This window comes from Lepisosteus oculatus, chromosome 7 (genome assembly GCF_040954835.1).
Source record: "Lepisosteus oculatus isolate fLepOcu1 chromosome 7, fLepOcu1.hap2, whole genome shotgun sequence".
In the NCBI taxonomy this organism is placed as follows: Eukaryota; Metazoa; Chordata; class Actinopteri; order Semionotiformes; family Lepisosteidae; genus Lepisosteus; species Lepisosteus oculatus.
Genome location: NC_090702.1, coordinates 325,051 through 341,147, shown reverse-complemented (window position 1 = coordinate 341,147; position 16,097 = coordinate 325,051). Strand labels below are relative to the sequence as shown.

Sequence of the window (16,097 nt, the reverse complement as noted above, 5' to 3'; positions counted from 1 at the left end):
TCAATGCCCGTTGATCTGCGTCGGCGATGAAGATCCTGATTGCACCCCCTCACCCCCCCTGTCTGAATAAAGACCCCGCTGTGAGTCCGGTGTCCCGTGTGTCTGTGTGCTGGAGTCGGTACCTGCCTCTCCCCTCGTGGCTCCTACGAGCGGGGTTCCCCGGTTCCCCAGAAACCTCTCTCTCCTGGCACCAAACTCCTGTCCAGCTGCCCCGGAACCAGGACGATCCATGCAGAACCGGGCCTGTCGGCGCCGGCGCTTCTGCTGTCCAGACTCCGGTGCACCAGGAGTTACTTCCTGCCTCCTTTCCGACCCCCCCGATCCCACAGGATCCTCTCCGCCCCCCCCGACGTGGAGGGAAAGGTCAGCCCGTCTCCGTGCCAGGAGAGAGGCAGAGCCGGAGCGACAGGGACAGCGCGCCCCGGAGCCCCAGAGCCGGACGGAAAAGGTCAGGGGGAGGAGGGGGCGGGCGAGAGGAAAGGTCAGCGCCCCGGCGCGTGTGACAGCGTGTGCGTGTCTCGCTCAGGCCCCGGGACCCCCGGAGCTCTTCCGGACCCTGGCACTGGCCCCGCTCTCCAGGTGTGGACCCGACCCGAACCCCCAGACCGCCGCCCTCGAACCCGGGTCTGCAGGCCCGCGCCTCGCTGTGAAGACACACTAACCCAGCACAACAGGCTTCAGAAAGAGGGTTTATTTAGAAATACAGGGGCCTGGACACCCCCTCTGAAAACAGGCCGGCGCAGCAGGGGGACACCCCCTCCAGCCGCGGGCCGGCCAGCGGGGAGCCCTGCTCTGGGCCCGGCTGCCCTCTGGCCGCGCGCCGACTCAGACAAGCACACCGGCCCAGTGCTCCCCCTGCCTCTCCAGCCTCCCCAGCCGTCCGGCCCAGTCCGGGTCAAGATCAGGTCACTTTATTGGCCAGATACGATTTCTTGCATGAGGAATTTGTCTTCTCACAGACCCCAGCTCGCTCTCCGTGAGACACACACACAGGGAGAGAAGCTGGGGGTCAGAGCGCAGGGTCAGACATTTATACAGCACCCCTGGAGCAGTTGGGGTGAAGGGCCTTGCTCAGGGGCCCAATGGAGTGGGATTCCTCTGCTGGCTGCGGGATTTGAACCGGCAACCTCCCAGCCACAGGCGCAGATCCCGAGCCACAGAGCCACCGCTCCGCCCGAAGTTTACCAGGGCTGTCACTCCAGATTCCACTACACTTCCCAGCTCCAGGCTCGGAGACGAGCTGCACTGCAGGAGCCGGACAAGCCCCCGATCCGACAGGATCAAGGCCGGATCGCCTTCACCCATGACTCCAACGTGAACATCAGAACCCCACGGCCGAGACGAGGGAGAGGGAGAGGGAGAGAGGACTCAGGGGTTCCCGAGTGTCCCGGTGAGCCACGGCTCACGCCTTCTCTTCCTCGGGGAAGCTCCCCAAAACTGCGAAATCCCAGAGGAAGAGGCCAGGGGGAGCCGGAGAGCTTTTATTGAGACCCCACCCGCACAAGAACTTTACAATCAAGCAGCAGTTCTATTACTATCATGATTCTTTGTATAAAAAAGAGACTCTGAGCAGTTCACGTCCCTTGTGTATCAGTGATTCTGACCTCAGGCTCTGAGGAGCCACAGCCCAGCCTGAGCCAATGAAGTCAACGACAGTCAATTAAGCCACCAAAAGCTCGTTAGCAAGCTGTGGCTCTCCAAGGGTGGGGAGGGCAGGCTCGCTGCGGAGAAGGAAACGTGTCAAAGCTAAAATTGCACCTCGGGCCGTTAAAAGAGAGAAATCTCGTCATGCATCAGCCGCCAGCCGGGGGCTGCGGTCTGGGGGGGGGGGGGGGGGGTCATCACTGCAGGCGCCCCCACTGAGCAGCGCTGACCCCCCTCACCCTGCAGGGGTCGCCCCAGCGCCCCGAGTCCAGCCTTGACACAGGGGTCTGCTGGTCCTGCTCCGTTCCCACGCCACTCCCTCCCGACACTTAAGCCCCCGCCCACTGGGCTGCAACCCGAGGGGCCGGGGATCCAGCGGAGGGGCCGGAGCCGCGGAGCGAGGAGGGATCGGTCACGGATACGACCGGGGGACGGGACGCCCCGCCGCGCGCGGAGGAGCCCGGCCTGTTGGCAGAACAGCGCCTCCTCCGCCGGGGGCCGAGGGATTTGGAAATCGGTTGAGAAATCCGACCGTCCAGCTCTCAGCGGGAAAACGAATCACGCCTGCAGGAGGGCAGCACCTCAGCGCCGCCCAGATCGAGCCCCAGTGCGCTTTACTGTGGTATACTACACTTTAACATGCCGGCACAGAAGGCTACTTTATCGTGTGCAACGCATTTCCTGTGCTTCCAGTGCGGTGTAGCAGAGTCTGCTGCGCGCCGAGTGTCGCCCTGGCCGCGGTGTGCAGTAACACGAGGCACTGTCCATCTGTCGGCACGGATCTGGAGCACAACGCCGAGGCCCCGGCGCTGGACCGGGGGCGCCGGACCGGGGGCGCCGGACCGGGGTCACGGCTGCGCCGCACGCCGGCCTTCGCAACGGGGGAGCCCGTGTCCAGGGCAACGGCTGCGTCCAGGGGTCAGGGGGAGCTTGGAGGTGTTGGCACCGGTCTCCGAGGGGGGAGGGCGGGGGCCGTCTCCACGGTTACAGCAGCACGCAGGGGCACGACTTGGACTGGTGCTTGCCAGCCTGATGGGAAGGCGTGGGCGGGCTCTCGGTCTCCTGGAACTTCCTGCGAGGGCGAAAGGTCAGAGGTCAGGGGTCACAAGCTTGCAAAACCAAGTCAGATGGCGCACACACACACACACACACACACACACACACACACCTCGGTTTTAGCGCCCAGAAGCTGAAAAGTCCTTAACCGAAGAGAACTGAGTGAATACCCAACACAGGCAGCACCTACACTGCTGCCATCTCACAAGCCAACGCCACAAGCACAGAGCCGGCAGCGCTGGCCGGGACAGGTCACCCCAGGACCCTCAGAGCCCGCATGGCGAACCGGACTGGACCGGAGCCCTGAAAGCGCCTCTGTCAGAACCAGCACCGCGCCGGTCGGGGCAGGGCGGAGGAAAACCGATCTCGGAGAGGAAGGAAGCTCGGGGATCTACCGGATTGCCCGCACGACCTCCTGGAACGCCTCGTCCACGTTGAGCCGGATCTTGGCTGAGGACTCCATGTATGGGATCCGGTTCTCCCGGGCAAAGTTCTCTGCCTCTTCCTTGGAGACCTGGGGCGAGGGAGGGAGGGAGGCAGAAGATCAGGGAGGAACCCGGGACCGGGGGGAGATACAAGGCTCCTGGAGGGGAGTTTGACTGAAAACAAGAGTCGCTTTACAAAGAGAATGGCGGGTGTCTGGAACACACGGCCGCGCCACACAGCGAGTGCCAGGGAAGACAGCCAGAGTGAGCATTACCAGTCTGTGGGGCGCCAGGTCCGCTTTGTTCCCAACCAGAACCATGGGGAAGTCATCCCGGTCCTTCACTCGGAGGATCTGGGTGTGGAACTTGTGGATCTCATTGTAGCTGCAGAGAGAGAGGGAGAAGCTGAAGTATCCCATAATTCCTGGCTCTGTTGTTACAGTCCAGCTTCTCCCAACTCTAAAGGAAGAGTCTAGAGCCTGTGACTGGGCTGTGTCAGTGTGCTGGACTCCACAGGGACTAGAAGAGTCTAGAGCCTGTGACTGGGCTGTGTCAGTGTGCTGGACTCCACAGGGACTAGAAGAGTCTAGAGGCCTGTGACTGGGCTGTGTCAGTGTGCTGGACTCCACAGGGACTAGAAGAGTCTAGAGCCTGTGACTGGGCTGTGTCAGTGTGCTGGACTCCACAGGGACTAGAAGAGTCTAGAGCCCTGTGACTGGGCTGTGTCAGTGTGCTGGACTCCACAGGGACTAGAAGAGTCTAGAGCCTGTGACTGGGCTGTGTCAGTGTGCTGGACTCCACAGGGACTAGAAGAGTCTAGAGCCTGTGACTGGGCTGTGTCAGTGTGCTGGACTCCACAGGGACTAGAAGAGTCTAGAGCCTGTGACTGGGCTGTGTCAGTGTGCTGGACTCCACAGGGACTAGAAGAGTCTAGAGGCCTGTGACTGGGCTGTGTCAGTGTGCTGGACTCCACAGGGACTAGAAGAGTCTAGAGGCCTGTGACTGGGCTGTGTCAGTGTGCTGGACTCCACAGGGACTAGAAGAGTCTAGAGGCCTGTGACTGGGCTGTGTCAGTGTGCTGGACTCCACAGGGACTAGAAGAGTCTAGAGGCCTGTGACTGGGCTGTGTCAGTGTGCTGGACTCCACAGGGACTAGAAGAGTCTAGAGCCTGTGACTGGGCTGTGTCAGTGTGCTGGACTCCACAGGGACTAGAAGAGTCTAGAGGCCTGTGACTGGGCTGTGTCAGTGTGCTGGACTCCACAGGGACTAGAAGAGTCTAGAGCCTGTGACTGGGCTGTCTCAGTGTGCTGGACTCCACAGGGACTAGAAGAGTCTAGAGCCCTGTGACTGGGCTGTGTCAGTGTGCTGGACTCCACAGGGACTAGAAGAGTCTAGAGCCTGTGACTGGGCTGTGTCAGTGTGCTGGACTCCACAGGGACTAGAAGAGTCTAGAGCCTGTGACTGGGCTGTGTCAGTGTGCTGGACTCCACAGGGACTAGAAGAGTCTAGAGCCTGTGACTGGGCTGTGTCAGTGTGCTGGACTCCACAGGGACTAGAAGAGTCTAGAGCCTGTGACTGGGCTGTGTCAGTGTGCTGGACTCCACAGGGACTAGAAGAGTCTAGAGCCTGTGACTGGGCTGTGTCAGTGTGCTGGACTCCACAGGGACTAGAAGAGTCTAGGGCCTGTGACTGGGCTGTGTCAGTGTGCTGGACTCCACAGGGACTAGAAGAGTCTAGAGCCTGTGACTGGGCTGTGTCAGTGTGCTGGACTCCACAGGGACTAGAGGAGTCAGTGGACAGGACAGTGTGTAGTCGGTGGTCAGGGGTGCGGGGCGGTGTGTGGTCAGTGTGTGGTCAGTGGTCAGGGGTGTGTGGTCAGTGGTCAGCGGTGTGCGGTCAGCGGTCAGTCATGTGCTCACCTGCCCCGGTCGTTGATGGCGAAGACCAGCAGGAACCCTTCTCCGGAGCGCATGTACTGCTCTCTCATCGCCCCGAACTCCTCCTGCCCGGCAGTGTCCAGGACTGAGAGAGAGGGGACAGTTACTACCAACAGCACTCCGCTGACCGGGCCGGCCGCCGGGACACACACTTACTGTCTAATCGGGTCGGCCGGCCGTCCACCGCCGTGATCTTGGTGTAGGAGTCCTCGATAGTGGGATCATAGTCCGAGACGAAGTAGGACTGCGAGAGAGACGGAGGAAGAGCAGTGAACACGCTGGCCGGACAGCGGACAGCTACTGACCCCGGACAGAGGGGTCCGCTGACCCTGGACAGCTACTGACTGGACAGAGGGGTCCGCTGACCCCAGAGAGGTAATGACCCCGGACAGAGGGGTCCGCTGACCCCAGAGAGCTACTGACCCCGGACAGAGGGGTCCGCTGACCCCAGAGAGCTACGGACCCCGGACAGAGGGGTCCGCTGACCCCGGACAGCTACTGACCCCAGACAGAGGGGTCCGCTGACCCCAGAGAGCTACTGACCCCGGACAGAGGGGTCCGCTGACCCCAGAGAGCTACTGACCCCGGACAGAGGGGTCCGCTGACCCCGGAGAGGTACTGACCCCGGACAGAGGGGTCCACTGACCCCGGAGAGGTACTGACCCCGGACAGAGGGGTCCGCTGACCCTGGACAGCTACTGACTGGACAGAGGGGTCCGCTGACCCCGGACAGCTACTGACTGGACAGAGGGGTCCGCTGACCCCAGAGAGCTACTGACTGGACAGAGGGGTCCGCTGACCCCAGAGAGCTACTGACCCCAGACAGAGGGGTCCGCTGACCCCAGAGAGCTACTGACTGGACAGAGGGGTCCGCTGACCCCAGAGAGGTACTGACTGGACAGAGGGGTCCGCTGACCCCAGAGAGGTACTGACCCCAGACAGAGGGGTCCGCTGACCCCGGACAGCTACTGACTGGACAGAGGGGTCCGCTGACCCCAGAGAGGTACTGACCCCAGACAGAGGGGTCCGCTGACCCTGGACAGCTACTGACTGGACAGAGGGGTCCGCTGACCCCGGAGAGGTACTGACTGGACAGAGGGGTCCGCTGACCCCAGAGAGGTACTGACCCCGGACAGAGGGGTCCACTGACCCCGGAGAGGTACTGACTGGACAGAGGGGTCCGCTGACCCCAGAGAGGTACTGACCCCGGACAGAGGGGTCCGCTGACCCCAGAGAGGTACTGACCCCGGACAGAGGGGTCCGCTGACCCCAGAGAGGTACTGACCCTGACAGACCAGCCCAGTGGAGGAGTAGCAAGTGAGTAATGAACACACTCCAGGCCAGTGAGTAACAGTTGAGTAATACTCCACCCACAGTGGTCATCGGTGTCTGCTCACTCCTGCAGACAAGTCCCAGCGCCTCCCAGCGCCTGACCGCGCCCACACAGCACAGAACCAGCGCCTGACCAGCAATCTGCTCCACACCTTCAGAAACCTGACTGGACCACACCGCTGTGCACTGGGACGCGTCCACTGCGCTGTACTGTGCTTTTACCCTGATCTCACTGGGCACTACTGCGCTGTACTGTGCTTTTACCCTGATCTCACCGGGCACTACTGCTCTGTACTGTGCTTTTACCCTGATCTAACTCGGCCTTAACTGCACTGTACTGTGCTTTTACCCTGATCTAACTCGGCCTTAACTGCACTGTACTGTGCTTTTACCCTGATCTAACTCGGCCTTAACTGCACTGTACTGTGCTTTTACCCTGATCTCACTGGGAACTACTGCTCTGTACTGTGCTTTTACCCCGATCTCACTGGGAACTACTGCTCTGTACTGTGCTTTTACCCTGATCTCACTGCGAACTACTGCTCTGTACTGTGCTTTTACCCTGATCTAACTTGGCCTTTACATGCGCTGTACTGTGCTTTTACCCTGATCTAACTTGGCCTTAACTGCACTGTACTGTGCTTTTACCCTGATATCACTGGGAACTACTACTCTGTACTGTGCTTTTACCCTGGTCTCACTGTACTGTGATCTTACCCTGGTCTCACCGGGCTGTACCACGATCTTCCGGTGCAGCCTTGCTCAGTTCTCTGACGGGCCCGTCCCGTCTCGGAATCCGACACGGACCAGCGCCCACCCCTTCCTCCCAGATCACTCAGCCACGCACACGCACGCAGGGCTGTCACGCCCGGACCTGCCCGGCTCGCACCCGGACCCGGACCCGGACTCGACAGCCACGCTGGCGGCGCCTCGCGGCCGGGCTCACCTGGATGAACTGGATGGTGAGCGCGCTCTTGCCCACGCCGCCGCCCCCGACCACCACCAGTTTGTACTTCTCCTCGTCCGTGGGCGGCTCTCGAGACATGTTCCGGGCCGCCTGGCGCTCGAGCCCCCCTCGCCTCGCCTCCTCGGGCTGCCGGTGCCTCGCGCAGCCTCTTCCGCGAACTTCGGAACTTCTGGGCGCTCCGGCGCGCGACGGGACTCGGCTTCTTCCCTCGAGCTCCCTGGCGTCCCGGGTGCGAGTCCGTCTCGCTCTCCGCTACACGGGAATATGGCCGCTCCTTCCGCACCTTTCCAGCTCTTTGAAAAACTTCACGGCCCGAGGCGACCCTTCCTCTCGTCTCCTCCCCGCCCGCAGTCTCTCATTCCGAGCAGAGACGGGGCTGGGTGAGGGGAAATTAAACTGGTCATTAATATTCATGAGGGGGCGGGGCGCCCCACCTGGCCCGGGCCGGAGAATAGCCGAGGCTTATGCATATACAAGAAAGGGGCGTGGCTTCCTCGGGCGCCGTCGGGGGGGGCGGGGCGACGCGGCGCCGAGCCTCAGGGACAGGCTCGTTAATATTCTATGAGGGGGCGGGGCGCCGGAGAGGCCCCGTGACGCGGCTCGGTGAGAAGCCGAGTGACTCACGCGGTGTGTTCTGCCTTAAATGGAGACGGCCGCGAGCGGGGGTGAGGCCCGCTCGAGCCGCGGCGGGTCCTAGCGCGTGCCTCAGCTGGCAATCCGCAGTGTCAGTGTGCTGGAGTATCCAGTGGTCAGTGTCAGTGCGCTGCAGTGTCCAGTGGTCAGTGTCAGTGTGCTGGGGTGTCCAGTGGTCAGTGTCAGTGTGCTGCAGTGTCCAGTGGTCAGTGTCAGTGCGCTGCAGTGTCCAGTGGTCAGTGTCAGTGTGCTGGGGTGTCCAGTGGTCAGTGTCAGTGTGCTGCAGTGTCCAGTGGTCAGTGTCAGTGCGCTGCAGTGTCCAGTGGTCAGTGTCAGTGTGCTGCAGTGAACAGTGGTCAGTGTCAGTGTGCTGCAGTGTCCAGTGGACAGTATCAGTGTGCTGGAGTGTCCAGTGGTCAGTGTCAGTGCGCTGCAGTGTCCAGTGGTCAGTGTCAGTGTGCTGCAGTGAACAGTGGTCAGTGTCAGTGTGCTGCAGTGTCCAGTGGACAGTATCAGTGTGCTGGAGTGTCCAGTGGACAGTGTCAGTGTGCTGGAGTGTCCAGTGATCAGTGTCAGTGTGCTGCGGTGTCCAGTGGTCAGTGTCAGTGTGCTGCAGTGTGTCCAATGTCCAGTGATCAGTGTCAGTGTGCTGGAGTGTCCAGTGGTCAGTGTCAGTGTGCTGGAGTGTCCAGTGATCAGTGTCAGTGTGCTGCGGTGTCCAGTGGTCAGTGTCAGTGTGCTGCAGTGTGTCCAGTGGTCAGTGTCAGTGTGCTGGAGTGTCCAGTGGTCAGTGTCAGTGCGCTGCAGTGTCCAGTGGTCAGTGTCAGTGCGCTGCAGTGTCCAGTGGTCAGTGTCAGTGTGCTGCAGTGTGTCCAGTGGTCAGTGTCAGTGTGCTGCAGTGAACAGTGGTCAGTGTCAGTGTGCTGCAGTGTCCAGTGGACAGTATCAGTGTGTCCAGTGGTCAGTGTCAGAGTGGTGGAGTGTGTCCAGTAGCCAGAGAGTGGGGCTCAAAGCCATGGCGACTCTGGAGAAGGCCGAGCCCAGCAGACGCTTTTGTGAAACACAGGCGCACTGAGGTCCTGCGCTCGAGTCACTGCAGCTCTCTGCACAAACCACGGGCGGAACCGGGAATGAGCAGACAGGAACAGGCAGAGATTGTGCAGACTTGGCGGTTAGAAGGGAAACGGCTCCACCCAGTGGCCGGCGGGCAGAAGCACACCTGCAGGGCCGCACGGGCTGGACAGGGCGCCGAGCGCAGATCCAGCTCTCCCCCAGGAAGACAGACAGAAACTCCTCTCGCTCCTGCCAGCCCCACCTGGGAGACACACGGCAGCTGCACTGTCTTGTGTAACAGAGCAGTGTGCAGTGTGTTGTGTAACAGTACAGTGTGCAGCGTGTTGTGTGGCAGTGCAGGGCGCAGTGTGTTGTGTAACAGTACAGTGTGCAGCGTGTTGTGTGGCAGTGCAGGGCGCAGCGTGTTGTGTAACAGTACAGTGTGCAGCGTGTTGTGTGGCAGTGCAGGGCGCAGTGTGTTGTGTAACAGTACAGTGTGCAGCGTGTTGTGTAGCAGTGCAGGGCGCAGTGTGTTGTGTAACAGTACAGTGTGCAGCGTGTTGTGTGGCAGTGCAGGGCGCAGTTTGTTGTGTAACAGTACAGTGTGCAGCGTGTTGTGTGGCAGTGCAGGGCGCAGCGTGTTGTGTAGCAGTGCAGGGCGCAGCGTGTTGTGTAACAGTGCAGTGTGCAGCGTGTTGTGTAGCAGTGCAGGGCGCAGTGTGTTGTGTAACAGTACAGTGTGCAGCGTGTTGTGTAGCAGTGCAGGGCGCAGTGTGTTGTGTAGCAGTACAGTGTGCATCATGTTGTGTAGCAGTGCAGTGTGCAGCGTGTTGTGTAGCAGTGCAGGGCGCAGCGTGTTGTGTAGCAGTGCAGGGCACAGTGTGTTGTGTAACAGTACAGTGTGCAGCGTGTTGTGTAGCAGTGCAGGGCGCAGTGTGTTGTGTAACAGTGCAGTGTGCAGCGTGTTGTGTGGCAGTGCAGGGCGCAGTGTGTTGTGTAACAGTACAGTGTGCAGCGTGTTGTGTAGCAGTGCAGGGCGCAGTGTGTTGTGTAACAGTACAGTGTGCAGCGTGTTGTGTGGCAGTGCAGGGCGCAGTGTGTTGTGTAACAGTACAGTGTGCAGCGTGTTGTGTGGCAGTGCAGGGCGCAGCGTGTTGTGTAGCAGTGCAGGGCGCAGTGTGTTGTGTAACAGTACAGTGTGCAGCGTGTTGTGTAGCAGTGCAGGGCGCAGTGTGTTGTGTAGCAGTACAGTGTGCATCATGTTGTGTAGCAGTGCAGTGTGCAGCGTGTTGTGTAGCAGTGCAGGGCTCAGTGTTTTGTGTAGCAGTGCAGTGTGCAGCGTGTTGTGTAGCAGTACAGTGTGCATCATGTTGTGTAGCAGTGCAGTGTGCAGCGTGTTGTGTAGCAGTGCAGGGCTCAGTGTTTTGTGTAGCAGTGCAGTGTGCAGCGTGTTGTGTAGCAGTGCAGGGTGCAGCGTGTTGTGTAACAGTACAGTGTGCAGCGTGTTGTGTAGCAGTGCAGCGTGTTGTGTAGCAGTGCAGTGTGTTGTGTAGCAGTGCAGTGTGCAGTGTGTTGTGTAGCAGGGTGCAGCATGTTGTGTCACAGAGCAGCAGCCCCTCCACACACACACACACACACAGCGAGATCCTCGCACCACGACTCGGACACCCCATACAAAACCCCCGTCTTTATTAAACATCTCCTCACGAGCACAAGCAGACCCGCGGCCTGGCGGGAAGACGCCACACTGGACCGCTCCAGGACCGGCCCGCAGGCCGCAGGGGCCGGAGCACCCCCCTCGGGCCGGACCCCAAGAGTCTGTGCAAAAAGGTTCACCCCACGTCGGGGCGTCAGTGTCCAGTCCTGCGCCAGTGCGCCCCCCTTCTGCAGGCGACCCGAATGCCCTCATCCGCCACTAAACCAGCCCCAGAAATCAATCAATCAATCAATCAATCAATTAATGACTCGGGATGAGGGGTTCACCAGCGCGTCACCTCCTCACAGCCGCACCGCCCCGCACCGCGACGACCTCTGACCCCGGCTGGCCAGGTGCCGCTGGGCGAAGACCTGGTGCTTGCAGCTGGGCGCCCCCAGGACGAGCAGCCGGGGGCCCACTCGGGGGCGCAGGGGGCTCCCCAGCTCCTCCTCGGCCTCCGCCACCCTGGTCCCCAGGAAAGCCCCCAGCAGCAGTCTCTCCCCCCAGCCCACCAGCCTGGAGACGGCCAGGTTGAAGGGGGAAGCCGGGGTCTTGGGGTCCCCCTGGTCCTCTCGGGCCTCCTCGGCCATGGCGCAGCCCGCGAGCGCCCCCTGGTGGCGGTCCGGGAGAGGGGCGGCCAGGGCGGGGGGGGCAGAGAGGGACAGGGTCAAGCTCCGGCGCCTCTCAGCCTGGGAGACCCCCAGCTCGCCCGGCTCCGGGATGCCCCTGGAGCGGCCGGGTCGAGCTGGAGGCCCGGTCTGGGGCAGGCTGGGGTCCGTCTGCGGGACGGGGGGCTGGATCCCGCCAGGTCCCGCACTGACCGCCGGCGGACAGCCAGGGGATCGTGGGGTCCTCTCCGCGGACAGGAGCTGGCTTTCCTGCGGCTCTCGAGCGGCGGGGTGCCCGGTTGGCGTCTGGGGGCTCGGCTGGGGCGGGCCTGCACCCCGGCGCCCGGTCCTGTTCGGGGCGGGAGAGAGGGAGAGCGAGCGAGCGGAGGAGCAGAGGCAGTCGATGGGCGTCTCGCCGCCCAGAGAGAGAGATGGGGGCTTGTTCGGGGTGTCGGGGGCGCTGGGGGCGGCGTCCCTAGAGAGGGAGTCCGAGCTGCGTGCAGGTCCAGGGGCGTCAGTCCCTCGCTGGGGGACCCGGAGCTCCAGGTTAAGGTTGACGCGAGTCGGTCTGTCGTAGTGCATCATGGGAACCAGCCGCCCACTGCCCGAGCAAGTGGTGTTGCTGTTGTCGTGACCGAGGTCACTTCCTGCTGCAGGAGGATGCAGATTTTGATTGGTCAGGTTGGTCGGAGGCGGGCTGGGCGGTCTGCTGCGATTGGCTGGCGGCGCGCCGGGGCGGGCCAGCATGCTCTGGAAGTGCTGCAGCTGACCCAGGAAGTTGAAGTTGGGCGAGATGGAGGGGCGCCTCTCCTTCACGAACCTGCGGAGAGAGAGACCGAGTCACCGCTGCTGCACCGGCAGAATGATACAGGCAGAAGGACACAAGGTGGCAGGAAGACAGGAGGACTGACTGACCGGTAGGCATCGTCCAAGCCGAGTCCCAGGTGGTGCATGATGTAGGCGACAGCGAGAGCTGGAGACCTAGAGACTCCGGCCACACAGTGCAGCAGCACAGCTCCTCTCTGACAGCGAGCCTGGTCTGAGAGAGAGAGAGGGGGGGGTTAATCTGGACACACTGACTGGCTGGACTGTAGAGTGACCGGGAAGAGGAAGAGGAGCAGGGTACCGATGAAGGCCAGTGCGGCGGGGATCCAGGGCAGCAGCTGGTCGCTGAGCGAGTCGTCGATGGGAACGCGCAGGAAGCAGGACGGCGGCAGGAAGTGGGGCTGTGGACAGCAGCGGCTCACACTCAGGACATGAGAGATCCCCAGAGCGGACAGGCCGTCCTGCGGGAGAGGAGAGCGTTATCCCACACCCCTGCAACTGACCGGGCACACTGACTGACCACACACTGGCCTCCTCTCCCACTACAACTGACCACACACACTGACTGACCACACACTGACCTCCACTCCCACTGCAACTGACCACACACACTGACTGACCACACACTGGCCTCCACTCCCACTGCAACTGACCACACACACTGACTGACCACACACTGGCCTCCACTCCCACTGCAACTGACCACACACTGGCCTCCACTCCCACTGCAACTGACCACACACACTGACTGACCACACACTGGCCTCCACTCCCACTGCAACTGACCACACACACTGACTGACCACACACTGGCCTTCTCTCCCACTGCAACTGACCGGGCACACTGACTGACCACACACTGGCCCTAACTGACCACACACTGGCCTCCTCTCCCACTCCAACTGACCACACACGCCGGCCCGGACTGGCTGGACAGTAGTGGCCGCTGGATGGCTCGACCCTCGCAGACTCACCTTGGTGACGTCCCTCTGGGCTCCCAGGTACAGGTGGGGCAGGAGAGGGGACAGGGCGGGTCTGTCGGCGTCCTGGTACATCACCATCCTGCGGGGTCACTGCGGGGTCAGTGAGAGGAGGGGTCAGGCAGGAAACACACACCAGAGCTCCACTCGCACCAGTGGGACAGATTCACCCCCCCACTCTGCCCCCAGGGTATTTCCCGTTTTCACTTCCTCTGATCTGTCCCTCCTCCTCCTCCTCCTCTCAGAGTAAATTCGCCCCTCATCACCCATCCTGAGCTGCTGTCAGACTGCAGAGCTCAGCCAGACCGGACTCTGATCCGCTCCAGGTTTTACACTGTGGTCAGACTCCCGGCACACAGCACTCTGATCCGCTCCAGGTTTTACACTGTGGTCAATCAGACTCCTGGCGCACAGAAGTCTGATCCGCTCCTGGTTTTACTGGTTTACCAGTCAATCTCATTCACCAGCACAAGCGAGGCGGATCAGACAGCTCCGGACTGGAGGGTAGCTGAACACCCGGTAGCCCCTGGCCTGGATCCCTGCAGTGCGGACGGGCCGCCGACAGGGGGCAGGGCGCTGCGACTCCAGCAGGACCTCAGCTGCTGATCCCCTTTTAGATCCCGCGAGTTCAAACCTCCTTGCAAAACCCTTCATTTCCATCACTAACCCGGGACAGTGCCGACAACAGCAGTAATCGCAGCGAACGTGATTCGGTCTGCGTAGCGACTCTGGACCGGACCGGACCGATATGGCCACAGTATCGACCTCAGCTGGACTATATCTCCCCCCTTCCCGTGGACGGGGCACCAGTGACGAGCCGCGCACGACCCCCGGGACTCACCGTGGGGCTCCGGCGCGGGGAGACGCGGGGCTGAAGGAGTCTGGGACAATCCCACAGTGGGCCCGTCCTGCCCACGACACGCAGGGCGGGAAACCACAACTAGCCCGCCGCCCAAAAGGGTGCAAGAAACTCGACAGGTGAGGTCTCTCTCTCTCTCTCTCTCTCTCTCAGCAGCCCAGCCTGCAGGTCCGACAGGGTCCGAGCGCGCAGGGCAGAGACACGGGCTGCGTCAGGGTCCGAGCGCGCAGGGCAGAGACAGGCTGCGTCAGGGTCCGAGCGCGCAGGGCAGAGACACGGGCTGCGTCAGGGTCCGAGCGCGCAGGGCAGAGACACGGGCTGCGTCAGGGTCCGAGCGCGCAGGGCAGAGACACGGGCTGCGTCAGGGTCCGAGCGCGCAGGGCAGAGACACGGGCTGCGTCAGGGTCCGAGCGCGCAGGGCAGAGACACGGGCTGCGGGCAGGGTCCGAGCGCGCAGGGCAGAGACAGGCTGCGTCAGGGTCCGAGCGCGCAGGGCAGAGACAGGCTGCGTCAGGGTCCGAGCGCGCAGGGCAGAGACAGGCTGCGGGCAGGGTCCGAGGGCGCAGGACAGAGACACGGGCTGCGTCAGGGTCCGAGGGCGCAGGGAAGAGACAGGCTGCGTCAGGGTCCGAGCGCGCAGGGCAGAGACAGGCTGCGGGCAGGGTCCGAGCGCCGGCGGTCCCACAGTGCGGCTCCAGTAAAGCGCTTCGCTCCCGCTCTGTCAGTGAGAGTACAAGTCCCGCTGTCTGCGGCTCCGGAGGGTTTTATACGGCCGGTACCTGCGCCAGGCAGGGCGATGAGGTAATGCAGCTCAGCGCAGCTAAAAATAGCGCAAGGCTGATGTCATCCCCAGCCAATCAGCGCGCTGCCTCTGCCAACCCCCCCCCCCCCGCGCGCCCCGAGAGGAATCCCGCACACGCGCGAGGCCGGCACGAAAACAAAACACCCCCAGCCTCGGCTCGCGGGTCCCCACGTCCTGCGGTCGCCATGGCAACAGAGCATCTCTCTCCCTCTCTCTCTCTCTCTTAATTCAATTCAAGGTGCTTTATTAGCATGACCGATGGGTCCAATCAGTATTGCCAAAGCAAATGAAATAATAAAATTAACATGGAACAAAACAAAAAATAAAAGTAAAATAAAATCTACAGACATTTACAACAGAGACATGTCATAAAATATTGACATATACTGTAAACAAATTGAGCATTATTGGGATCAGGCTCTCTATCTCTCTCTAATGGAAACACGGACACAGCGCGCCTCATCAATGGGCGATAATCACGACAATCACCCACACCTCTACCGCGCTGGAAAAGCACCTCCAGTTCTGAAACATGAAGCCCCACCGGGAAAGAGCCGCAGGACTGGAAGGAAACGACAGGGCTGAAGTAGGGTGGTAATTAGCTCAGCGCACCGCCCGCTTGAAAACAACATCCTCCTGAGTGCGGGTGGGTTCTGCGACCCTGGAAATCAAACACCAGCTGTAGTTCTGTGCTGTTCTGTGGAGCAGGAACAGCGTTTCATAGGAATGTCCTGTGGAAGAAGGCAACTTTTATAACGGGACTGCCCTACTGTACTGGGACTGTAGCTCCTATTGTAACAGACTGTCCTACTGTACTGGGACTGTAGCTCCTACTGTAACTGGACTGTTCTACTGTACTGGGACTGTAGCTCCTATTGTAACAGACTGGTCTACTGTACTGGGACTGTAGCTCCTATTGTAACAGACTGTCCTACTGTACTGGGACTGTAGCTCCTACTGTAACTGGACTGTTCTACTGTACTGGGACTGTAGCTCCTATTGTAACAGACTGGTCTACTGTACTGGGACTGTAGCTCCTATTGTAACAGACTGTCCTACTGTACTGGGACTGTAGCTCCTATTGTAACAGGACTGTTCTACTGTACTGGAACTGTAGCTCCTATTGTAACAGACTGTCCTACTGTACTGGGACTGTAGCTCCTACTGTAACTGGACTGTTCTACTGTACTGGGACTGTAGCTCCTATTGTAACAGACTGGTCTACTGTACTGGGACTGTAGCTCCTATTGTAACAGGACTGTTCTACTGTACTGGGACT

At 61.0% G+C, this 16,097-nt stretch overlaps 2 protein-coding genes across 2 annotated transcripts; both read right to left on the bottom strand.

The window, feature by feature from the left end:
- Positions 1-676: 676 nt before the first annotated feature.
- On the bottom strand, positions 677-7,750 carry rras (RAS related). The gene is made up of 6 exons (XM_069191945.1): positions 7,342-7,750; positions 5,220-5,307; positions 5,046-5,148; positions 3,401-3,509; positions 3,096-3,214; positions 677-2,716 (listed from the first exon to the last, which is right to left on the bottom strand). The coding sequence occupies exons 1-6, from the start codon at positions 7,438-7,440 to the stop codon at positions 2,629-2,631; spliced, it is 606 nt and encodes a 201-aa protein (XP_069048046.1). The 5' UTR covers positions 7,441-7,750; the 3' UTR covers positions 677-2,628.
- A 2,970-nt stretch (positions 7,751-10,720) lies between these two features.
- Positions 10,721-15,030, bottom strand: LOC107078110 (dual specificity protein phosphatase 8). The gene is made up of 5 exons (XM_069191747.1): positions 13,999-15,030; positions 13,152-13,250; positions 12,479-12,638; positions 12,268-12,391; positions 10,721-12,172 (listed from the first exon to the last, which is right to left on the bottom strand). Exons 2-5 carry the CDS (start codon positions 13,236-13,238, stop codon positions 11,047-11,049), a joined length of 1,497 nt encoding a protein of 498 aa, XP_069047848.1. The 5' UTR covers positions 13,239-13,250; positions 13,999-15,030; the 3' UTR covers positions 10,721-11,046.
- Between the last annotated feature and the right edge of the window lie 1,067 nt (positions 15,031-16,097).